This window comes from Corylus avellana, chromosome ca4 (assembly GCF_901000735.1).
Source record: "Corylus avellana chromosome ca4, CavTom2PMs-1.0".
NCBI classification, from domain to species: Eukaryota; Viridiplantae; Streptophyta; class Magnoliopsida; order Fagales; family Betulaceae; genus Corylus; species Corylus avellana.
The window spans coordinates 23,844,940-23,870,042 of NC_081544.1; the positions used below are offsets into that span (position 1 = coordinate 23,844,940).

A 25,103-nucleotide genomic window follows, 5' to 3' on the forward strand; every position below is an offset into this window, starting at 1 on the left:
GTTTGACCTTTTATTAAATCACTAAATCATTCCTTAAAGTATGCACGCTTGTCAAATTATTATTATTTTCGTTAGATTTTTTAACGATGAACATTGACACATAGGCTGCTAGCCAGGTCATATATATCCAATCAAATTTTCATATTTGTACATGTATTTAGGTCAACATCATCAAATTTTTTTTTTTTATAAGAAAAAAAGAAAAAACTAAACTAAAAAAAATGGAAGGAAAGAAAAAAGGGGGGTTGGGGTTGTCGAACATTGTTACTCCTTATTGGGCATTTGAAGGCGGTTAAACCACCTCCGTTTCTACTGCAGAGGAGCCAAAAGGGTGGCGGAAATACTCCTAATCTCTCTCTCTCTCTCTCTTCCTCTATTTTTTTTGTGTTATTTTTTTCTTTTCTATTTTTCTTTGATGTGGTGGTGCTGACAAAAATATATGTATACATGTCAAAACTTGATAAGATATGACATGGTTATCAGCTTACGTGTCATTGCTCATTGTTTAAAAATCTAACCGAGGGAGTGATTTGATAATGTCATATACTTTAAGGAGTGATTTTATGTGTTTAACCTTTTGGTTTAATTTGAAAAAATGTCGTCCCCAAGAGGTAGTTCAATTAGCTGGGGACTACGCCTTATGAAGCGGAGGTCACTAGTGAATCTCTCCTCCCTCTCTTGTGTGGACATGTCAAAAAAAAAAAAAAATTGATAAAATGTCTAACCACATGGAACTCTACAATTTGTTTTGTTTTGTTTTGTTTTTTTGTTTTTGTTTTTTTTTTTTTCTAATCTTAAATGATAATTAATACAAATACTTTATAAGCTTATCAAGAACATGATCGACTCTAGTTCAAATCATTTGAATTGGATAATATCTAATTAATTATATTCTAGGGATATTTTTGTCCCCCACAATAATATCCCTATCAAAGCCCTATCCGGTTAGTTATATCCCTCCAATATAACTAACTGGATATTATCGAGATCCTAATTCCATCAGGACCATGGAAGAGAAGAATTGTCACCATTATTATGGCAAACATAATAAATTTTTTCCCACTCATTTCAACTTTAGATTAATTTGTTTGGACACATCTACTCAATTCAAAGCCCCCCAAAATTTTAAAACCCACCCCTAATTTTTTTTTTTTTTTTTTAAATATACCCTTAAAATATTTTTTTGCCCCCCCAAATTTTTATTTATTTTTTGGACCCCCAAACCTAAAAGTCTAGTTCCGCCCATGCATCTACTACTAGATTAGTGTGATTCTTAGAGTGGATTTTAGTAATTAACTTGAACCCTATAGTTGAAGAAGAAGAAGAAGAAAAGAAAAAAAAGACCATTCCGACATTTGTAGAAGTAGGTCGGCTGAGGCATGTACCTCGAGTTCTTTATTAATGAAAATTAAGTTCACATTAATCTTTGGATTAACTTCTATCCTCAGTTTAATCATATAATATTCTAGATAATTAGAATTTGATTCTATAATTCCTGCAAGAACGCAATGTTATTTTAATCAGTGGAATTAAAAACCTTAAACTTGGTATTTTTCAAATAATTAGAGAGTTATAAATGGGTGGTGTGAACTAGATTTATTATTAATTTAGTTTGTCTGTAGACTAATATCTTATCCAATCCTCATCTCATCCTAACATGAGTTTTGAAGTCCATAGAATTGTAAAACGACCCGGTTTGGGTAAAAAAAATATGTTCCCCCTTATAACTAAAGTAAACAAGTTCTTAGCCAAATTAATTTTCTTATTTTTAATAAAAATACTGATAATAATTTATTATTCTTATTATTATTATTATTTTTTATTTTGGTTGTTTATTACAAATGAATAGGTGCGTTCACTGATTCGGTATTTATTTTTATTGTTTAGGGGGTAATGTCTCATTTAAATGTTGACTTTTACACATTGAACAATGACTACAAGGGGTTAACTATTAGAGAGATTCCATGTTTTAAATGTTTATTTCCCAAGAATTTGATTGAATTCAATAATATTTTAAGTCCATTTATCACTAATATATCCCAACTAATAAAAAGAAAAGGGCAAAAACACACACACACACCCCCCTCAAAAATTTTAAAAAATAAAAGATAAACTAGAAATTGTCACCACAATTTTCCGCATAATCTTAACCTTTCTAATGTACCCCATTTTTTTTTTTTTATTCATGGAATTGAGGGCTTTAAGGTTAAGAGAAGGAAAAGTGTTACCTCTCTTCGTGTGTGAGGAGACAATGCATATACTATACTATAAAAATTTCAAGTAGCTAATTAAATATATAAATAAAAATTAATAATAATAATAATAATAATAAAAGAAGCTAAAAAAGACAACTTATCCTCGACCAGTACAGTACGTGTGGCGCAATGTTAGACGCACACATCTGAAGAACGTCCGAGCACACACACCGAAAGATCTCACCCTCCCCCTCCACCAACTTTTACTTTTCTTCGCCATTTTCAAAATTTGCACATTTTGCCACGATCCCCTCGTAGACGGTTTTCGATACCTCCGGTATGCGAGGGGAATCTACCCGGATAAATCACGCTAGTGGAAGGGTAGTTTAGTAGTTTCAAAAAGAAACCACCCAATCGAGCCCGCCCACGATTGTCCACGTGGCATTACCGGAAACGTCCATAAACTGGAACTACGTCCAACCCCTACCACGTGAGCAAACAGGCGCTTTCAGATAATCCTGGCCACGTAGGACTCGACCTGGCATCTGAATCCTAGTCAGCACTCCGCATTTCTCCAGCTCCCCTTATAAAATGCCAATCCGGCAATACCCAATCCATGAGTTTCCAGTTTCCACCAAAAACCAGAACCTCCCAAGCCAGCCCTTCCTTGCCATCTCGCTGACCTTCGCCGGCGACGATATCCTCACCGGAAAATGAATATTCCGGTGACCATCTCATCCCTACGAATACCCACTGTAGATATGTCCGATCATCGCCGTCACGTTTTCCACGAAACACACTTGTTGTAGAGTCACAAGTTATTCCTTTCTTCTTCGCTACGAGAATTCCAGAAGAAGGTACCCATTTCTCGCCCGTAAAGAAATTTTGGTAGATTATTCTTTTTCTTCTTTTCCTAGTTTAGTTTGGGACCGGATTGACCAGGTGATCGGACAGAATTTACCGTCTGCGGAGAAATTTTGCTTTGTTTAGTGAGAGACTATTGAAAAGATGGAAGTAGATGGAGAATGTGCATGAATTTGTTGAGTGGTGGCGCTGAATTAACGTGTTACTGTTTTTCTCGTTCAGAGTGTTATCGGTTTTAGGTGCAGGTTGTTTAAAATTTTTTGGTTACTGTGAGGGTTTGGAAGCGAATCCAAGTTTATTGAGCACTGAAAATGGAGCAGAACTGACAGACCGATTTCAGTGCACGGTATAATTAGGCGGTTTTGAGAGGAGCGTACCCTTCGGACCTCTTTAAGAATTTCATTTTTTTTGTCAAATTTACCATGCCTTTTCCGATGAAGATCCAACCGATTGATATTGATTCTCAAGAACTGAGGGATCCAGCGGTTCGGGCCGATGCCGCCAAACCGGTTCTGAAATCGCGGCTCAAGAGACTCTTCGACCGGCAGTTTCCTAGCGTCCTCAAAATCTCGTCGGCAGAGAAGCCGAGCGGTGGCGAGGCGGCACAGTACGGAAACAAAGATGGAGGGGCAGAGTTCGAGCCGAGCTCGGTTTGCTTGGCGAAGATGGTGCAGAGCTTCATCGAGCAGGAGAGCAACGAGAAGCAGTCCTCGGCGGCGGCCAAGTGCGGCCGGAACCGCTGCAATTGTTTTAACGGCAACAACAATGACAGCTCCGACGACGAGTTCGACATGTTCTCTGGTTTCGCCGGCGATTCGGTCACCTCCGGGTCGTTCGGCGGCGATGCCTTCGATATACTAAAGGTAAAAAAAAATTCTGCTTCCGAAAATTCTAAATTTTCTTACGGTTTTCTCAGCAACTAAACGAAGCTTTAGAGTCTCGTTTAAAGAATCGAAAAAAATTTAACACTCCCAAGGGCCAAGAGCTTGAAATTAAACCCGAAGAAATTTGTGTGTTTTCTTTCAACAGAGCTTAACTCCTTGCGGGAGTGTTGCGGAGAGAAACCTCTTGGCAGACGCGGCAAAGATCGTCGAGAAGAACAACAAAATCCACAAACGAAAGGACGATCTGAGAGAAATCGTCACCGATTCTCTCTCATCCCTCGGCTACGATTGCTCAATTTGCAAATCCAAATGGGATAAATCCCCCTTTTACCCAGCCGGTACTCTCTCTCTCTCTCTTAACTTCTTGAGCTCAATTTTCATTTCATTTCAATTTTTTTTTTTTTTAATTAGGAATAAAAATTAAGACGATTCACTTTGGTTTTGGTTCAGGGGAATACGAGTACATAGATGTGATTGTGGAGGGAGATAGATTGTTGATCGACATCGATTTCCGATCGGAGTTCGAGATAGCTCGGTCGACCGGGACCTACAAGGCGATCCTGCAATCTCTGCCGTACATTTTCGTGGGGAAACCTGATCGTCTGGGGCAGATCGTCTCGATCTTGTCGGAGGCAGCGAAGCAGAGCCTGAAGAAGAAGGGGATGCACTTTCCGCCCTGGAGGAAGGCGGAGTACATGCGGGCCAAGTGGCTCTCTACCTACACCAGAACCACCCGAAGCGACACCGTTTCGGTGACCGTAAACGAGAACGAGAACGAGAAGGACGAGGATAAATCTTTGGTCACCGCGGACAGTGATTGCGGTGAGCTGGAGCTGATCTTCGGTGAGGAAACGGCGCCGTCTGTTGACATTTTGCGGTGGTCGTCGTCGCCGTCGAAAAATTCCGACGAGGAAGTGAAGGAGGTAAGGCCGACGTGGCAGCCACCGGCGGTCAAACCGAAGAGCGTTGAGAGAGGAGCAAGGGTTGTCACCGGCTTAGCTTCTCTTCTCAAAGAGAAACCTTAAGAAAAATTTTGGAAATTTTTTGTTTTTTTCCCCCCTTAAAATTTTCAGGTATAAAAGATATGAGTATATATCAAAATATATATTCGTACTTCGGATAATAGTTTTTGATTCGCAAGTGCCTTAATGTAAAAAGCAGCAACTCTATGATCGCTGTGATAAAAATAGAACTAGAAAAAGCAAAAAGAAAAAAAGAAAAAGAAAAAAAAGTAGATGTTCTTGTAAATTAAAACACCTGAGACTGATGATCGTTGAGAGGTCTTTAATTAAATTTTCCTTTTCATCGATTTCTTAAACCTGCAAGAGCTGTGTTTATCATAGTTGCTTTTAATTTTGTGCTTGCTTTTCTTATTTTAGTTCTTGTTTGGTGGGTGGGTGGTTTCTTTGAGGCATTGAGAGTACAACGACGGTTTCTTGAAAGGGAACAAAGGGGGATGAGACTTTCCTTTCTTAATTTCGCATCTTTTTAGGGTCCATTCACTTTTTTTGTTATTATTTTTCTTTGGCTATTTGGGATGACGGCCGAGTAAAAGAGAGAGAGAGAGAGAGAGAGAGGGGAGGCTCGTGGCGTCTCGAACGCCGTGAGGCGGAGGCAATATAGCCCTCATTAGAATTGCGTGATATTCCCTTTCTTTGATTTGTACGCTTTTTGTTGTGCTCGTGAAACCCATTGGTGAGATTCACGGCCATTGGGGGAAACTTCCTTGGGTGTGTGTGACAGGAGGTACTCTTGGACTTGGGGTATCTATTCACTGTTCAATGTGTGCACTGTCCTTTAACACGTGTCAGATTTTTGACTGGGGTATCTATTCACTGTTCAATGTGTGCACCGTCCTTTAACACGTGTCAGATTTTTGACTGGTTGAATTCTTGGAGGTTTGAACGAGACAAAAGTATTTTGGAATTTCTCTAGTCTCAGTAATAATCACCCCAGTGAGCCCACACATCCCAACACTTTACCCGTTTATAATTTAGATGTAATTTTATTTACCCTATTGTTTATTGGATTTTTTTTTTTTGAATCTAATGAGTAGTGCATAATATTGGCGATTTGCTGTTTTACATGGGTGTGTTTTAAAAAAACATCCCACAATCATTGTAGTGGGGGCTGTTTGTAATCTATGATGCTTTGTATTTATCCTTATTATAATACCTTATGGAGTATAATTTATGAGGTAGGTGGGGTCCATGACAAGGCTGTCAGAGATCCAATAAGAAGGTTGTGGGTCCGTTTGCTTCTCTTATTTTTATTTATTTATTTATTTTATATATTGTAGATGATAAGACTGATACAGGAGGGGGTCTCTTTAGACTTTCCTGTGCAAAGCAAAAACAATAAAAGCGATTTTGCCCAAAGTTTGACAATAATACTACTACCCCCACGAAAGCAATATCCCACCTACTCTCCTCTTTCTCTTTTGGAGATTGCTTGCAAGGTGTAAATTCGACTTAATTTACTGATGAGTTTGCCTAGCCCATACGAAATCATTGGAGAATACGATACACAATAATCTGCTGCCCAGGGCTTCCTGGTAACTACGCTGGACTCTACTGAATATATATATATATATATATTTGGCACAAATGATGAGGAATGGTAACAATTAGAAACCGTGCGAGAGAGTTCATGAAACGTCTAGACACTCACCCCCCTTATCCAATCATGATATGACATGTCTGCCCACAGTCTGGGCATCTTTATTATCCACCCGCTATGACGTGGACTCAGAACAAGGTACTGTTTGGGTGCCATTATTCTTTTGCCCTGCTCTCTTCCTTTCGTCCTTTTTCTCCCTTTTTTCTCTTTCCTTCTTTTTTTTTTTTTCCTCTGTACTCCCTTTTCCTTTTGGTATACATATGTGGGGAATGCAAGCATCTCTATGGGTTTCATGTGATGGCAACAAGATAGGACATGCAACTCGTGACAGGTTAAATCAGATGGCCAATTATGTAATTAACATTTAATATTTTACTGTAAATGTAATTAATATTTTTGACGAGATGTTACGGATTATCTATATTAAACTAATCGTTTAGCATATCTTGACTGGTTCTTCAGGCCATTGAAAAACACATATGAGCTCAATCTCATGAATATTCTCCAAAGAAGCAATTTGAAGTCGTACGTGTTGAGTACATTGTTCTTCTTCCTTCTGTCCTTGGCTCTTGTTTTTATTTATTTATTTAAGAATTCAAGTTAATAAATGAATCGGATTTTACTCATTTAATATTTATCATTAAGTGAGATAAATGATAAGTTTGAGAGAAAGAAAAAATAGAATGTTTGGAAGTTAGGATATATTGATAATAATCCGAACTATTTAATTTAAAAATAGTTGGAATTTTAGAAACTCAAACAATGAATTATTCTAAAGAAAATATATATAAAAGATTTTAATTTATGAGCTCGTGTAAGGGTAATTTAAAGGGTTCACTTCTTTTAAATATTTAATAATTTATTAGAAATAAGTGGTCCAAAACCAATAATTACTTTCCGTCTTGATTAGATTACCTTGTAGAATTGTTAGGCCAACGCCCACGAAAGTATAGCCCATTGACTAACAGCCCAAAAGGCAAAAGGGAACTACTCATTTGTGGAAAACGATATAGAATTTTATTTGTTTTTGTTTTTGTTTTGTTTTTTTTTTTTTTTTAATTTTCAAACTAAAGAAAAGTTCATGTATAAACTTTGGATTGCATCCATGTCCCTTCAAATTATCAAAAAGATAAAAATATTCTTATAAATTTAAAAAGAAAATTAAAGACCCATGTATCTTTGTTTTTGTTTTTGTTTTTAAACTTTTTATTGAATGCATTTTTGTAATGAGGAGATTAATATTTTTTTATTTTTTTATTTTATAGTTTAAGGGGACGTGCATAGGATGATCACACTATTATAAGTGTGGCCATATCGCACCAAATTGTATAATATATATAAGAAGGTAATATAACTTCCAGTTGAGGTAACCGATCAAGAAACACAATTCTTGGTCAAGAGTTGAGTTGTAGAGTTCCATGAGAACACAAACACTATCCTAACAATCTACATTTTCCTACGTAGATTAGGTGTTCAAGTATTCTCTTGTTCTCCACAAAATTTCTACCCTAACAGAAGAAATCTTTTTCGAAAATTATTCTACAAGATCCTACGATCCAAATTCTAACGATATTGACAATCTAATGTTAATTTGAATGACATGTGTAGATTTTTTTCAAATTATTTTTATGTTTATGGCACATCATAACTTTTCTTTTTTTTTTTTCAAACAAAAATTACTCTGTAAAAAAAATTAACAAATGGAGCAAGACAACGTGAACATATTAAAAAAAATATAAAGAAAAACAAGTCAAGAAAAAGATAAAAGATAAAAGACAAAAGACAAAAGGGAGAGGGATTACTATAGCACACCAACCAAAAAAAAAAAACAGTGTCCATTAGCTGCATCGGTCACACATGTTGTTGACCAAATACTACAATCTTTGTATAAGCTGAACCACCGAACGGCAAACGACACGTCCCGAGCTGGATTATGCAGGAAATAAAAAAAAAAATTAAAAAAAAAAGCCAAAATAATAATAAAAGTCATACTTTTCAAAGTTAAATTTAGGAATATTAATGGCTTTGGTATCCTAAACAAATCCATTGACTTCCTTTGTAGACTGGGTTTTGGCAATGGCTCAACAAATATTGGTCAGACTCAGACTCAGACTCAGACCCAGATTCAATTCAAGGTAGATGGAAGATGAAAGTACTTGAATGCAAGTAAGAAGTAAAGGGCAAAGAGCCCAATAAATTCTCCACGAGAGGACATCTCCAAAAGAAAAAGAAAAAAGTAAAAAGAAAAATTGATGTAGCCCATCCCAATTTCCCAGACCAAGAATAGTCTGCATTTACAGCACAGGCCTGGAAGTCAGCTAGTGTAGCTCAAGGAAGGAATCCCATGGATAATGGTAGCCTCTCATAAATGTTATTTGCAGAAATCAAGTCATGGATTTAAACCATACAAGACAAAGGGTGCAATAAAACATACTTATCTCCCTCCAATTTTTGCTTCATTTATAGTTAGGAAAACCAATTTAACCCGCGAACTAAACATGAATACAATAGAAAATTTTAAGGTTTGGGTTTAGGTTAAATGAATTTGGGTTATAACAGGTCGTGTTTAGGGTTTGGCATAAACAGGTTTGCGGGTTGACATATTTATACAATTTATTTATTTTATTTTTTTAAGTAAATTTTAAGTTTAACTTAATTTATGGTTGACAATTTAAATAGCAACTAAATAACTTGATACGTAATTTCTTGGTTAGGGTTTATGTTAAACGGGTTCATGTTATAAACATGTCGTGTTCGAGTTGACACAAACTTGAGACGTGAACCCGTATTGTCAGCCCTTTATACACAATACAATAGCCAGAGTTGTTACACATCCAATGCTTTAATATAATGCGACAAATATGCTGATGTGGCATTAACGGAACGTCACGTAATTAAACGGAAGGATTCGTTTCAAATATGTGAAAAATTTAAAATGCACCTTTACTCATAAATTTATTATACATTTACCACATTTTTTAATAATATTTGGGGTAATCCGTAAATAACAAGTGTACCCTATATGTATGTGTGAAAATAGTCTACAAACAACATAAATAGTCTGCAAGTAATAAGCATAATAATCAAGTAATAGTAATATGAGTAGTTTATCAGTAATTTCTTTTCTTTTTTATTTCTAATTTCTTTCTATCTAAAGATGTAGATGTTATATGGTTTGAACTTTGAACATTCAAAATAATATTCTTGAGTTTCTTTCTCTCATTATTTTTTCTTAATTTTAATTTGCTTCGTTTCGTTTTACGTCAAAGTCTACAGACAAACAAAATAACCCATCGAATATGCGACAAGCATTATGAATATAATTTTCTTCTCACTTTTTAAATAGCTTCCATCACATCACTTGAAGGAAAAAGAAAAATATCTTATTTACATTTGGAATTTAGGATCTGTTTGGAATTGCGTTTAAAGATCTTAAAAGTATTTTTAACATTCAAAAAATCTGTTTAAAGAAAAAATTCTTGTTTGATAAAAAAATGAAAAGCACTTTTAAGAGTCCAAAAAGTCTAAAAATAGCCAAAATGCTTTTTGCCCAAAAACTCTTTTTAACTTAAAATCATTACTTTTTAAATGCAATCTCAAACATGATCTTAAAGTGCAGTGAACAATTAGCCGCGAATCTCTCCTTAGCTTTTTTTTTTTTTTTTTAATTGTTCTCCTTCGCTATTAGAATATGCTAAACATTACTCGTTCAACTTTCCACTAAGGATGACATTATTAAAGAGGAGAAATGCTATTCTTTTGTCTCTCAAGTCTCATCAATCTTTCATTATTTTTATTTATATATATATATATTTTCTCAATTCATCATGAAATCTATAGTCTTCTTTCTATTAGAGCATATTCAACAGAAGTAGGCAAAATAACTCTGAAAAATTAAGTACAAATTTTTACTTTATAACATCTCCCACAGAAGCTCTAAGTGACCCTTTATAATTAAATATAACTATTATAAGCTATTTTTCTCTTCTAACAGACACTTCAAAATAAAAATTTTATTAAATTTTACTGCAATGAACTTTCAAATAGCACATTGTAAGATTTTTTTATTCCTTGTTTCTGTTTTTTTTGTTTTTTTCCTCTCATTTTCTCTCCCTCTCCCTCGAAGTAGGGATAAAAAACAATAAAAACAATATTTAAAGAAAAGAGAAATGCGTATATTTTTCATTTTTTTTTTTAAAAAAAAAAGTTGATTCTCAAATGATATGTCACAATTCTATGAATTAGTAACATTTTTTTTCTAAAATAATAAATCTTATGAGATGGTGACATATAACTTGGGAACTAACTTTTGAAAAAAAAAAAATAATAAAAAAAGGAAGTGTAGCATTTCTTTTTCCTTAAATATTGTTTTTATTGTTTTTTATCCATACTTTGAGGGAGAGGGAGAGAGAAATGAGAGGGACAAAAAAAGTTAAAAAAAAAAAGAATAAAAAAAGCTTGCAAGGTGATTCGACCCTCAAAAGAATTGAGGGGTCAAATCAACAATAATCTTATATCAATGCATTGACTTATATGTCGCGTATCGGGTTCGGATTATGTTAATGCATTGATGTAGGATTATATAAATCAACAATAATCGGACCCATTTAATAAAACATGTCATATTCCTCAATTCTAAACCGTTTATTTTCTATTGGATTTGTACCAGATTTGCAGGTCGTGTAAAAAATTATATAAGTCCTAAATTTCGAGTGCCAGATTAAAGTTGTATCAAGACATAAGTATGCAATTATATAAGTTAACCCTAATATGATCCATATAATTAAACAAGTCAAGTCCTTCAATCATAATTCACTAATTTTACACTAAATTTGTATCATGTCAAAATTTGTCCGCCCAATTGAAAGACCAAATGTTTATTAGTTTGAGTTGTTCATCTATTTGACCTTGTGGATTTCTCAGAAACTGCAATGGGCCGCTAACAAGGCCATCGATAAGCCATAAATTGGGCCAACTACGGATCAAACTGGGTAGACTTGGGCTGAATTAGTCTGGTTGACAAGCCCAAGGGAATAGGCTTTGCCACATGCATGATACGCACGATACGTGCAAGGGAGAGGTGCATGGAGAATTTTGCTAGCAGTGCATGAAGCGCATGACACAAAACGAGTGAAACTTTAAGCGAGATGTGAGAGCAAGTGCGATGACGTACTATGAGAAAAATATAAAGAAGAGAAGCGGAAACAAAGACAGAAAGAGAAGATTCGAGATGGTTTGGAGTTAGATACCTATGTCGACGTCGAAGGTAGAAAATGGCCGATAGCTAGGACTACATTTTTATTTTATTTTATTGACTTGAATACAATTGTACGTATTACAAAAGGGATTCTATTGGTAGATGTGGCCGGGGAGATAGAAAATGTAAGAAAAAGCTTCAACATGATGCTTTGATACCTAAAAAAATAAGAAAAGTTAGCCCCAAGATTTATCTAAACATTGTATATGCTTCAGAAGAAGGCAGAAGTGATGGCAACAAGACACCAAGTTGACGTTTGAGGAGAAGCATGGATGATAGATGGTAATTGGATTATAGACAGAACAAGCAATCACTCAATTAAACGCAATAATTATCACCAAACCTAATAAGCTGTCCCTAACACCACCAATAAAGCAGAAAGATGCAGCAACTTGTTGTGTGTGTTTTTGTTAGACTTATAATGTTGGATTATTTATTCAACCATCAAAATTAATTAAATAATTAGATGTCTACATCTATCTTCAATTTTAATAATAGGGGGATCTTCCTAACCACCCCAACCCACATAAAAATAAATAATAATAATAATAAATAAAACCAGAAAATGACAAGAGTCCAATTATTATTAATTATCGACTGCATAAAAATCATTTAATTGATTTCTGTCTACTTCAACCGCTCATATTAGGATTCCCAGGTCAAGCAAAACAAGCACCTTTTAGTAATCATCGCATCAGAAGCATTAAGTATTATTAGATTTGAAGGATTATTGAATAGTGATGATAGATTAACTTAATTAAGTTGGTGAAGATTTTGTTTGATCTGTGAAATATTTTTAATTAAAATGTGAGTGAATTGTAGAAGTTAGGAATCAAATTTAGGATTTTTTTTTTTTTTTTGCTGATATTATATTAAATTATTATTTATTTAAAAATTTTAATAATGAATTTAATTATTTAATTAATATTTTAATAAAAAAAATTGTTTTTCTTTTTTCAAGAAAAGGGTAACGTATATTAATGATAAAATGCTGGGGAAAAAAAAAAGGGTGCGCATCACCCTAGGGAATAGAATGTGGAGTCCATACAAAGCAATAGGCATGTTGAAAAATGGGCCTCTTGTGGATCGTGGACTGAGATCTTATGCAATACTAGGGGTGTTGGATGGGCTGCAGTGGCCGTTAATTTAAAATAAATGGTTCAGATTTAGACAATAAAAGTGAAAAAAGAAAAGAAAAGAACAAGTCAACCTTTGGGTGGTTTTTTGGGGTGATGGTTCGAGATGGTGGTCGAATTACTTTCAAGTGCTTGGGGTGGTAAGGTGGTTGACTCACCCTAGATTCGTTGGTTGGATCATCCTTATTGAGCTTAAATAGAAATAACGTTGCAACCTTTAAAAGAATGGGACAAATTTGCCCTTTATCAAAAGTTTGCTTCATCGAGCTTCGATCAAGTATCGATTGAACAATAGATCGATCGCATTTTTGATCTCTTGGAAATTTCTATTCAACAAATCTCATCGCTTTGCTGATTCAAACATTAATTAACTCTCTATCAGCAGTAACTCGTCCTCTCGATGGAAAGAAACTTGATATTTGCTCAAGTGAAAGGTTATTGAAATCTCAAGTACTTGTTGAATCACAAGTTCCTCTTTCTACGATCAAAACAAACAGCCTTTTAAATCTATAATTCAGTTGTCCCCAAAGATCATTTCCACGAAAGATGAAGCTAATTACCATAAAATGTGGTTTTCTATCTATTTAGTACTCACATTTTTATTTCATAATATTAACGTGACAATTCTAACTAATTATTGCTTAAAAAAAAAAAAAATTATTACATCAGCATCATAAAAATAATAAAAAAGTTGTAATATAAAAATGTAGTAATATTACTCTTCTTACAATTGTCAGCTTCTTTTATGTTTTAGAAGGCCCAAGGAAGGAGACAAATCCAACGAAAATTTTAAGAACCCAGCCCAGACTGACTGGGGCCCAAAAGTTTCCAATCCCAGAGAAGTAGATCAGATCTCTAATTCGCCATAAGCCGAACCAGAGAGAGAGAGAAAGCTGAGAGCGGAATGCAGAAGAGAGACCAGGGCAAGTCGGCTGGAGCGGTTGGCGGGGCCACCGCTCCCACGCCGAAGAGAGGCCGCCCATTCGGCAGCAGCAACAGTAACTCCGCCGCAGCCGCCGCAGCCGAAACAACGGCTCCGTCGAACCTCCTCGGCCCGTCTCTCCACGTTCACAGCTCCTTCGCTGGTCAGTTTTTCAAAACCCTAGCTCTCTACTCTATTTCACTCCTACAGTCAAAATTTAGTCAATCTTCTAGTTGTTATGGACCCTAATACATGAATTAAGCTCTAAGAAGATATTAATTTCAGAGCTAGAAACTGAATATGTTACTGGTATTATGTAATTTTTATAAAACTAAAGTTCACGATTGTGCTTAAATGATATAAAATATGCTAGAAATTTCAAGAGTGTGTCGTTAGGATGCAACAAAATATTAAATGTGCTTTAAACCCTAATTCATGAGTTAAGTTATAAGGAACTATTAAATTTGCAGCTAGAAACTGAGTTTGGTACTGATGTTATGTATGGTTATAAAATTAAACTTTAGGATTTCGCTCAAATGCTGTAAAATATGCTAGGGATTTCAAGAGTGTATCATCAGGAGGCAAATGAATGTTCAGTGTGCTGTAAACGCTAGTGTGCTACAAATTCCTAGAGTTATTCATCTATGCATCTATTTGTATCTTGATTAGGGTTGCAGTTGTGATAGACCTAGATTTGACATGGAGTGTAGGAGGGTCAGATCAATGCAATACATTCTCTGTTGTATTGTCAGAGTTGGCATTTACATTGTTTTGCATCAAAGCCTAGCAGATTCGTATGGCGAATTAATTTATGGTTTGAGCATTCTCCTTGGGGACTGTTAAGTTTGAGTTGAATGCATTGTCAGTATTATAACATGTGTCCATTTTGAGAGGCTATGTTGAGTTGAATGTATTTTGTAGTGCATTTATTGGTTATTCTTGGACACTGGTTAAGTGGCCTACACTGCATGTTTTGCCTAATGCCTGTAAAGGTGATATGGCTTAATATAAGAATAACCTTGGTGACAGTGTGGGAAGCTGAAGCAGGAATGATTAAGTGTGTTTGAACTATGAAATGGAAGCAAGAAAAGGAAAATAGAATTTTGTGTGAGTGGGTTTAAGTGGGAAATTGAATTGAAATGTCGCAAGAATGCTTTGATGCAACAGATGGAATTTGTCAAGAACGTTTATGTGGTTGACCACAATAGGAGTTTTAGCAGAAGATGTAAAGAAATAGGGAAAAGTACACTTTACCCCCTCAAAGTTTGGGACGATTTTCAATTCGACCTCCAATGTTTCAATTTTTGCAATGCACCCTCTCAAACTTGCAAATTTTTTTCAATTCGACTAATATCATCCCAAAATTCCCATATTGCCCCTAATTTATTTTTTTATTTTTTATAAAAAAAAATTAAAAAAAAATATATGCCACCCCTTTTGGCCATCTGGCCATTTTTGCACCCCCAAATTTTTTTTTTTAAAAAATAAAAAAGTTAAAATTAGGAGAATTTTGGGATGACATTGGTCGAATTGAAAAAAATTTGCAAGTTTGGGGGGTGCATTGCAAAAATTGAAATATTGGTGGTCGAATTGAAAATCGCCCCAAACTTTAGGGGGCTAAATTGCAATTTTCCCAAAAGAAATAAGTTTAGCTTGTATATGAGCCCTATAAAGTTTGGGAAGCAAAACGTAATAAGAATGAGGAATGCCAAGCTTACAAAAACTTATACAAAAAAAACCTTTACAAAGTGATGTGGCACAATATAATTGGAAATAAGATAAATTCAAATTTTGAAAAACCCAATCATGTTGTGCCACATCACTTTGTAAAAGGTTTTTTTTTTGTAAACCTGGCATTTCTCTAAAAGAATAACATGCTACAAGATCATTTATAATGAGTTCAATGTTATCTGTTCTGCTATTTCATTCATGCTTCCCAAGTGGTTTCAGTCTTTCTCTGAGATTTTTTTTTTTCGATAATCTTTCTCTGAGATTTTTTGGGAGGTGTTCCCGAATGCTTCTGACATTCCCGTGACTTTCCCCAATGGTTCTGTTTTGCTTCATAAACCAGTTGGGACTAAATTTGCGGGTGGTTATGATTCTGATACGTTCACTTATCAAAAAAAAAAATGATTCTGATACGTTCTGCTGCATCTCTTCATTTTCTTCATTTCTCTTATCCATACACTGGCTCAGCAAGATGTTCACATTTTTTGTGCTCTCTTTATCTTATTTAGATTGTTGTTGACCCCCTTCTAACTGTTATGCTCTTTCTAGATCAAAACAATAAAAGGATCGTTCTAGCTCTTCAAAGTGGATTAAAGAGTGAGCTGACCTGGGCATTAAACACTCTCACATTGCTCTCCTTCAAGGAAAAGGATGACATGCGCAAAGATGCAACCCCTCTTGCAAAAATACCTGGTTTGCTGGATGCCCTTCTCCAAGTTGTATGTGTTTTTGTTCGTATATCCCATGCTTACTTTTATCATTATGACATAAGTACTCACTGGATATAAAATGAAACAGATTGATGACTGGCGTGATATAGCGCTTCCAAAAGAACACACAAGTGCACCGAGGGTGAGAACACTAGGTGTGAATTCCCTTGTAACAGGATTTGGGAATGAGTTTCAGGCATTGGGCTCAAATGGCGCTCACCTGCATCCTGGGTAAGTTCGACATTTTTTTGTTTTCCTTTTTTCTGTTTACATATATGAATTTCTGTGTGATACAAGTGTTGAATGCATTAAATTCTACACACACACACATTTCTGTTTGATCCAAGTGTTGAATGCATTAAATTCACTTTAAGTAATTGGAACTTGATTATGGGATAGTGTTCTTATGGCAGTCTAGGATCTGGTTCTTCTGTTACAGAAGCACTGGTGCAGAATAATGTGTCCAAATATCGTCCTTCAAGTTGGTGGTTTGATGAAGATGGTCTCTTTAATCTAGATGAAGAAGGGCGAGCAGAAAAACAGCAGTGTGCTGTTGCTGCTTCAAATATCATCCGAAACTTCTCTTTCATGCCAGAAAATGAAATTATTATGGCCCAGCATCGGCATTGTTTTGAAACGGTGTTCCAGTGCATAGAAGATCACATCACAGGTGAGAAGTTCTGTTTTAAAGCTCAAGAATTTCTTGTCATCAATTTTGAGTACATAATATCTCATCTAAAATGAGAAGTATAATTGCTTTTAGAAATTTATGCTTAAAAGTATAATATCATGATATCTCCTAGTACATATATTAAAATAAAAAGTTCTTTTAATGTTTCTGTTATTATATTTTGGTGTATAATGCCTCTAAAAGTTCTCATTGTTAACAGAGGATGAGGAACTTGTCACAAATGCCCTTGAGACAATTGTAAATTTGGCTCCATTGCTTGATCTTCGAATATTTAGCTCATCGAAGCCATCCTACATCAAAATAACGTGAGAAATCTGACCAGTTTTTTCTTTGCTTTTTCTCATGCTACTTTGATTTCTAAATTCTGGCTGATCAGTTCATCAATTATTTCCACAAAACAGAGAGAAACGTGCGGTTCAAGCCATCATGGGAGTGCTAGGATCTGCTGTCAGAGCATGGCATTGTGCGGCTGCTGAATTGCTTGGACGTTTGATAATAAATCCTGATAACGAGCCTTTCCTTCTTCCCTTTGTTCCACAGGTTGTTTACTTTTTATTTTTTTCACATACAAGTAGATTTGACAAGAAACTTATGCACTATGAATATAATGACGGATGAATGGAAACTGCAGATACACAGGCGTTTAGTTGATCTTATGAGCTTACCAGCCCTAGATGCACAAGCAGCTGCTGTTGGTGCACTCTATAACCTTGCAGAAGTTAATATGGACTGCAGATTGAAGCTTGCCAGCGAGCGATGGTGATTTTCTTTTTGTTCTTTCAAATGACTAACAGTTTGCTATTTAAGTATTCTTTTTTCTCTTTTTAATATTTCAAAATGGGAAATTTTCTTGCTGAAATCCATAATAGTAACTCTTTATAATTAACCAAATTCAGGGCAATTGATCGCCTGCTGAAAGTGATCAAGGCACCACATCCTGTTCCAGAAATTTGCAGGAAGGCTGCAATGATACTGGAGAGCCTCGTCTCTGAACCACAGAACAGGACTTTGCTGCTAGCTTATGAGAATGCCTTCGCAGAGATACTTTTCTCAGATGGCAGATATTCTGATACATTTGCGAGGATATTATATGAACTGACATCTAGACCAAACAGCAAAGTGGCAGCAGCTCGCGGTGTTTGGGGCATGTAACTGGAAACCAGACATCTTTTGGTCTTTTGCCTCTGGTTTCCGAGAATATTGGATTCATGTTGAGCTAGTCACAAACACCTGGGATCACTGTATATATCTGCTGACGTGAGCATCAACGTTTGTAATCTTTTTCAGCATCACAGGCCGTATTCCTGTGCATTTGTAATTCGTTTTGGTTGTAATTTTAATGTAAATGGAAGACCATGTATCTGCTTTTTAGTACTTCCTTGGTTGCTACTGTAATTTTAATGAAGTAAGGGCTTGGAGATGCTATTTCAATCCTGGACCCAAAGCTGTAATGCTTTGTTGCAAATCACATGGCCCTCGAAAAGATTCTTGAACTAACTTTACAGTATTCAGCTCAACGCAGCAGAATCAGCCTATTATGAGGAGGTGTAGGAATCTGGAATTATGTGGAGAGGGAAAACCCTGCAGGCAGAGAACAAAGCAATATAGTATTGAAAATGATCAACGCTCTTGCGCGTGCACATCATGCGCCACCCAGGTGAGCGTGTACTGCACACACCACCACCTCAGTCTTGCCTTGTTTTTTTCTTTTTTGTCATGGAGATTCCGAGATTTAGTTGCAGATTCAAATGTGGTTTCTACTGAGCTTTTTCCTCCGGGTACCATTATCTCTAGATGCCACGGTGGTGTACCTTAACGGCGATTTTAGTTCTACCAGCTTCAATGCTCCTCTTCCTGTTGTGGATCTCAAGGCTTGTTGTAACAGAAGATGTTTCAGGCATTTTATTGTCCCTTCAAACCGCCATCGTAGGTGACCCTTTTCTTGGCCTTTCAGTCGAAAATCGAGTGGATCGGGCCAATCACTTTGCCCATCCCCAATATCTCTTTGTTTTTTTTACCACTGTTATGGAGTTGTTGTAGGGTTACCCCCACCATTTTTTGTGTTTGTGCTTTATTGTTTATTTCCCCTCTCCTCTGCCCTTTTAAATTGCTTAGACAAAAAAAAAAACCCTTTATTTCTCTCATTTAATTTCAGAACCATGGAGAGAGCAGCTATCAAAACCAATTTTCATCGTGATAATATTACGGTACCCTTAGAGTAGGGCGAACCTACCAACCCCAAGAAAATCCTCAATTACGTACGTACCAACCTTCAATATTTGTATAAAAAGAAGGTAATTTTCAAGCTTTCTTCTGAGGATGGCTTGGTCTGCTCATATTTTCCATCCTTGGTAGGAAAGGTGTAACAGAAATCAGAAATTGAGCAACGTCTGTTTCTCAAAGTATCAAGAAAGATGTAAGCAGCGAGAAGATTTGCTCTGATTTTATAGAAAAAATGGATTATTCCTTAATCCTTTATAAAGTTCATTTTCGCTTTTGTTTTAACATTTTTTTTTGTTCAAAGTTTATACATGGGTGTGCTCTAAGAGCTTGCTGCAGCTTCCTATATATGCCTGTATTGTTGTTGAAGTATACTCCGCTGTTAAAAATATTCCATTCTTCCAAATATATGGGCCGGTCAAGTTCAAGTTATTTGATTAAAAAAAGTTAAAAAAATATGTTTTTCTTATAAATGATATTGGAGCCAGAATAGGATCCTGGAGTTAGTTATAATGGAGCCGGAATATGAAAAATACGTTTGAGAAGATAAAATATCCCTTAGATTCAAATGAACGGGAGATGACACGCATGGAAGATCAACAACATCGCTAATATTAATTCAAGGAAAAAAGCTTTGCTTTTAGTAGTTTATAATTAATAAAATTATAAAGATCGAGTGAATGTTGACAAGTCAAGTTAAGTCAACGCTAATAATTGACAAGTGAGATTTGCATTTATACAGGTAGTAAGAACATAAGATTTCATCACGGCATGAAAACTATAAGAGCCATTCAATTATGCAACAGATTTTGAGTATAAATTTATCACACACGATTGATCAAGACAGTCTTACCAGCTGAAAAAAAAATATAATTCAGTCAAACATAAAAAAACAAATAAAAACTGACGTGGCAGCATGAAAGTTTCAAGAAACATTAATGGATGCCACTTTTGGCACATGAACGGGAAACTCATGAATCTCATCCATCCAAGGATTCTTCTCCTTAGCTGGGTCGATGGTCTTTAGCGCTTGCCAAACGGCACTGTTACACTTGAATCCAGAACCGAAAGCAATCTGCCATGTCCGATCACCCCTCCTGATCCTCCCCTTGGCCTCCGTGTAGGCCAACTCATACCACAAAGAGCTGCTGGAAGTATTTCCAAACCTATTAAGAGTCATTCTGGAGGGCTCCATATGCCAATCAGTGAGCTCAAGATTCTTCTCCAGCTCATCTAGCACTGCTCTCCCACCTGCGTGAATGCAGAAGTGCTCGAAAGCCAGCTTAAAATCTGGAATATATGGTTTTATCTTCATCTTAAGGATTTTTCTTCCCACCAAAGTTGAGAAAAATAGGAGTTGCTCCGACATGGGAAGCACCAGCGGCCCAAGCGTGGTGATGTTGGTTTTCAGGGCTTCTCCGGCGACTGCCATTAGGTCCTTTGACAGGGCGACGCCGATTTTTTTGTTGTCGTCCTCTCTTTGTAAGACGCAGTTGTAGCACTTATCATCGGCCCCCTTGTGGGTGCGGACGGTGTGGATGAGCTGATACTTTGAGCGGCGGCGATCAGAGGATCGGTTCGATAGGAGGATGGCCGCCCCGCCCATGCGGAAGAGGCAGTTTGAGACGAGCATTGAGCGGTCGTTGCCGAAGTACCAGTTGAGAGTGATGTTCTCCATGCTCACCACTAGAGCATATGAGTTTGGGTGCACCTATAGTCATTATTGAGAGGTGAAGAATTAGGTTAAGCATATTTATAAAGTTAGGTGGATATTACTTTCTAAAAAAAAAAATTGGTAATTATTTTTTTCACTCGATTTTTTAAAAATAATATATACATAAGATTAAGAGAACACTAAAAGAACATTTAACATTTTTTAAAATGAAAAGAGAAATGTTAAGAGTACAAAATTTTTTTACTAAAAGACTTATCAAACTGATGTGTAATTCATTAATTGGAGAGAAACAACAATTAATTAAAAAAAATGGAATGAGTATCAATGAATGAGGTACATATCAATTTGGTAAGTAAAAATGGTTAAGAATTTGCTAATTATAATGTTTAAAGCTCAACAACGGATAAAGAATATTTTAAATAAAACAGTTAAAATGGAAAAAAAGAAAGAAGCTCTAAATTAATTAATATTGCATATATATATATATATATATATATAAAAGAGAAGCATTGACATGGTAATTAATTAATTAATTAATGAAGAAAATAAAGGAAAAGAAGAATTGAAGGAAGTAAAAGTAGCCAATGACCAATTAATTACCTGCAACAGCTGTTTAGCAAGGTCTATGGAAATGAGGCCAGCACTGCAACCCATACCTCCAAGATTGTAGCTCAAAATGTTCCCTCTGAGTTTGTAGTGATTCACAATCATGGCGGAGAGTGACGGGGTTGGATTGAACAAGCTACAGTTCACCACAAGAATCCCAATATCCTTTGCCTTCACTCCGGTCTTTCCCAACAGCTCATCAATGGCGCCGAACATCACAGTCTCAGCCTCCTTCCTCGCCTCCGCCATGCACGGGTTCGGCGGCACTCGCAACACGGCCTCCGGCAAGTACGTCTTCTGCCCCAACCCCGACCTCTCCACAATCTTCTTCTGAAACGCCAAGTTTTCCTCCGAGAAACTCCCCGTCAGACCCGATCTCTCCATGAAAATCTCCCTCGTGCACATCCGCTCCTCCTCCGGCTTGTAACACGCAAAGTTCACCAAGTAAACTTTTCTCGGCCGGCTCGTGAAGTAAAGGGTGCCGAGGAAAACTATCAGGCTCAAGCACAGAGCCACCGAGACGAGATCGAACTCTAGCGTTCGCCATAGCTGGACGAAATCGTTTAAGGTGAATGTTGAAAGATGAACCGAAGCTATGCCGAGAAGCGGCACGAGCAAGAGGTACATGGCGTTGGAGATTAAGTAGTGGTACCCAAGCTTCACATATTTGAGTCTAACAGATAAGAGGAAGTTGGGAAGCTTATTTTTCCCACTTTCAACCGAAACCGACTCTGTTTCCCGGCTCTGTTTCCTCTCGTCCGCCATAGCCGATCAAAACAGTAATTGGTTTTGGAGAAAGAATGAGCAATACCCAGAAGATAATACAACAAAAAGCAAAACCCAAATTCAGAATTCTAGTGATCAACAGAATTTGAGAGGTGGAAAGCTAGCATTTGCTATGCATGTGATCAGAGAGACCAACAAGAAATCTTTGCAAAAGACGGAAGCAGAGGAACGAGATTTAAAGGGCACGAAGAGAGAGAGAGAGAGAGAGAGAGAGGATGAGGGGGAGAGGGAGGATACAACCACCCCAACGAACTTTTGATTGTTAACCCGCGGGGGCATTGAATATGCCAACCAGGAGAATAGGGTCCGTCGTTTCGTGGGGGTGACGTACGGTAAACATTTGACCTGCTTCCCCCAATTAATTGCTACTTTGCCAGTTCTACAGTGTCTACGAAGATTACAGTACCATGCAGTTGGGGTACGTGTCAGATAATGAATGGTGCAAGTCAGTCGACTTGCGCTCTCATAAGTCGTATTCAGTAATAATTAGAATTTAATTGGATTGCCGACTAAAGAGTAAAAACCACAATATGGGAAGGACTATTTTCATTTCAAACTAATAATTAATGGAGATCGATGGGATTCAAAAATAAAAAATAAAATGAATGAAGATGATTTATAGTTAAGATTTAAGGTGTATCTAACGGTGTATGTGATGTCAATATTGCTATATCTTTTAAAAACTTAAATACACCGTTAAATGTACCAACTTTAAATTCTGACCATATAATGAAAAAAATCTCCGTCCCAATTTTATATGCATATCTTCAGCAATAGTATGTATTTTAGCTATTCAAAATTTACCTTTTTGTATTTTATCTACTAGTTTTTCAATACAAGCTCCAACAGATTATTTATTCAACTGTCCACTTTTTTTAAATATTATTTTTTAACACTATTTTTATTGAGAATAAAAAGTAATCCTTGAGAAATAATAAAATAGTCATCTAGTGTGTTGCAATGAATAGAAAAATGGTACTATTCACGGCAGCAAAATGTCCCCTTTAACTACTTTGGAGCTAATCTGCTGGAAAGAAAAAAAAAAACAAAAGGCTCAAAATAACTAAGTGTAACTATTATGAGCCATTTAACTAATCTGGAGATGCTGGGAACATGATACGTTATTTCAAAAAATTAGATTTCATAGCATTTAATATTGTATATGTTAACCCAATGCTACCTCATTATTTGAAGGAAATTTAGATGAGTTATTTCGGATTAAGATCCTTACAATTAAATTCTTAAATTGTATGTTGGGAGATAAAACGATTATGGAATTTTTACCAGGAGTACATTAACATACATAATTGAATACAATTCTAACCCAAAAGCCTAAGCTAATGGGCTAAGGTTCACTTAGGTATATTAATTACTCTTTTTTTTTTTTTTTAAATTTTTTTTTAATTTTATATTTTCTCAATGTGGGACACAACACTTACAAGTGTACCAACAACAATCTCCCTCTCATTTGTGAGTGTGACCCAACTCCCCTTTACTTGTGAGTCTTTTTACATTTTCAAGAGTGTCTCACGTCAAGATCATTGCGGATGAAGACACAACTCTAAACTCGACGCATACAGACACCTGTCTTAGGAAGGTAACCATGGCTCTGATACTATTTGTTGGGAGATAAAGCGATTATGGAGTTTTTATATACATAATTGAACACAACTCTAGCCCAAAAGTCTAAGCTAATGTGCTAAGGTCCACTTAGGTATATTAAACACTCTTTTTATTTTATATTTTCTCAATGTAGGACACAACACTCACAAGTGCACTCACAACATTGTAAAATTTAGGCCGTTTTTAACATCGAAACGCTTGAAAAATATCACCCATTAAAATTGTGAAAAGTTATCGAGTCAACTAGAAAGAATTTTCCTTTGATAATGCTTCTTATTCACTTTTGCACAGACACTTATTCTTTAGAAAACCAATAGATAATTTTTTGCTCAAAGTTTTTTTACAACATAGAGAGCAATAACATGATAAAAATATACTTAATTATCAATTATAACAAGCCATTGTTTAATAAGTTGCATTTTTCAAGTGTTTAGATGTAAAAAAATGACATAAATTCTGTGATTTGATAATTTACAATTTTAAAAAAATTGTAGGAGATCATAGTCTAATTATTTTATGGTTATAATTTAATGTTGTTATATTTAACGATGTAAATGGTACTACACACTATTACATGGCTTAATCTACACTGTTATATACAATAACATTAATTTCTGATCATGAAATGCGAATTTGGAATGCGATCTACACTCAAGATTTTATTTTATGACACAAATTTCTTCCAAACTTAATTATTGTATTTAATGATATAAATGACGTCACATCATTTAAAGTCTTTAAATTATGTGACAATATATTTGGAATAGGATCCTAAATGAAATGGAGAATATCTTATTAATGTTTTTTAGAGGAGAAATGATAAAGACACAACTTTTTGGCCCAACTTTTCCCTTATGTGGTCATTTAAAAAAAAAAAAAAAAAATTTTTTTTTTTAAGCAATAACATCCTATGTGGTCCTTTTTTTTATTTGGTATTTTTTAAAAAAATTTAAAAAAGGGTATTTTTCTTCATAATAATGACCATTTAAAAAAAAAATAAAAAAAGGACCACATAGAATGTTATTGCTTCAGAATTTTTTTTTTTAAAATAAAAAATAAGATAAAAGTTGGGCCAAAGTTGTGCCAAAAAGTTGTGTCTTTGTCATGCATCTTTTTAGAGAGGTAAAATTGTTATTTTAATTTTGTGGACAATTTTACCACTCTAAAATATAGTGACTGGATACTCT

At 35.6% G+C, this 25,103-nt stretch overlaps 3 protein-coding genes across 3 annotated transcripts; 2 read left to right on the forward strand and 1 right to left on the reverse strand.

The window, feature by feature from the left end:
• Positions 1-2,825: 2,825 nt before the first annotated feature.
• LOC132179522 (uncharacterized) lies at positions 2,826-5,252 on the forward strand. Its single transcript, XM_059592257.1, has 3 exons — positions 2,826-3,922; positions 4,089-4,281; positions 4,394-5,252. Exons 1-3 carry the CDS (start codon positions 3,482-3,484, stop codon positions 4,966-4,968), a joined length of 1,209 nt encoding a protein of 402 aa, XP_059448240.1. The 5' UTR covers positions 2,826-3,481; the 3' UTR covers positions 4,969-5,252.
• An 8,566-nt stretch (positions 5,253-13,818) lies between these two features.
• LOC132177570 (armadillo repeat-containing protein LFR) lies at positions 13,819-18,437 on the forward strand. Its single transcript, XM_059589944.1, has 8 exons — positions 13,819-14,040; positions 16,155-16,324; positions 16,404-16,546; positions 16,729-16,985; positions 17,206-17,311; positions 17,408-17,546; positions 17,638-17,765; positions 17,903-18,437. Exons 1-8 carry the CDS (start codon positions 13,860-13,862, stop codon positions 18,156-18,158), a joined length of 1,380 nt encoding a protein of 459 aa, XP_059445927.1. The 5' UTR covers positions 13,819-13,859; the 3' UTR covers positions 18,159-18,437.
• A 1,584-nt stretch (positions 18,438-20,021) lies between these two features.
• Positions 20,022-22,517, reverse strand: LOC132177556 (3-ketoacyl-CoA synthase 11-like). The gene is made up of 2 exons (XM_059589927.1): positions 21,502-22,517; positions 20,022-20,937 (listed from the first exon to the last, which is right to left on the reverse strand). The coding sequence occupies exons 1-2, from the start codon at positions 22,270-22,272 to the stop codon at positions 20,152-20,154; spliced, it is 1,557 nt and encodes a 518-aa protein (XP_059445910.1). The 5' UTR covers positions 22,273-22,517; the 3' UTR covers positions 20,022-20,151.
• Positions 22,518-25,103: the final 2,586 nt, after the last annotated feature.

Excerpts from the sequence above, each read along its gene's own strand:
- LOC132179522 (XM_059592257.1), top strand. The coding sequence starts at position 3,482 with ATGCCTTTTCCGATGAAGATCCAACCGATTGATATTGATTCTCAAGAA. Across the intron at positions 3,923-4,088 it reads ATGCCTTCGATATACTAAAG|AGCTTAACTCCTTGCGGGAG; the intron begins GTAAAAAAAAAT and ends TTCTTTCAACAG. Across the intron at positions 4,282-4,393 it reads ATCCCCCTTTTACCCAGCCG|GGGAATACGAGTACATAGAT; the intron begins GTACTCTCTCTC and ends GTTTTGGTTCAG.
- LOC132177570 (XM_059589944.1), top strand. The coding sequence starts at position 13,860 with ATGCAGAAGAGAGACCAGGGCAAGTCGGCTGGAGCGGTTGGCGGGGCC. Across the intron at positions 16,325-16,403 it reads TGGATGCCCTTCTCCAAGTT|ATTGATGACTGGCGTGATAT; the intron begins GTATGTGTTTTT and ends AAAATGAAACAG. Across the intron at positions 17,766-17,902 it reads AAGCTTGCCAGCGAGCGATG|GGCAATTGATCGCCTGCTGA; the intron begins GTGATTTTCTTT and ends AACCAAATTCAG.
- LOC132177556 (XM_059589927.1), bottom strand. The coding sequence starts at position 22,272 with ATGGCGGACGAGAGGAAACAGAGCCGGGAAACAGAGTCGGTTTCGGTT. Across the intron at positions 20,938-21,501 it reads TTGCTAAACAGCTGTTGCAG|GTGCACCCAAACTCATATGC; the intron begins GTAATTAATTGG and ends TAATGACTATAG.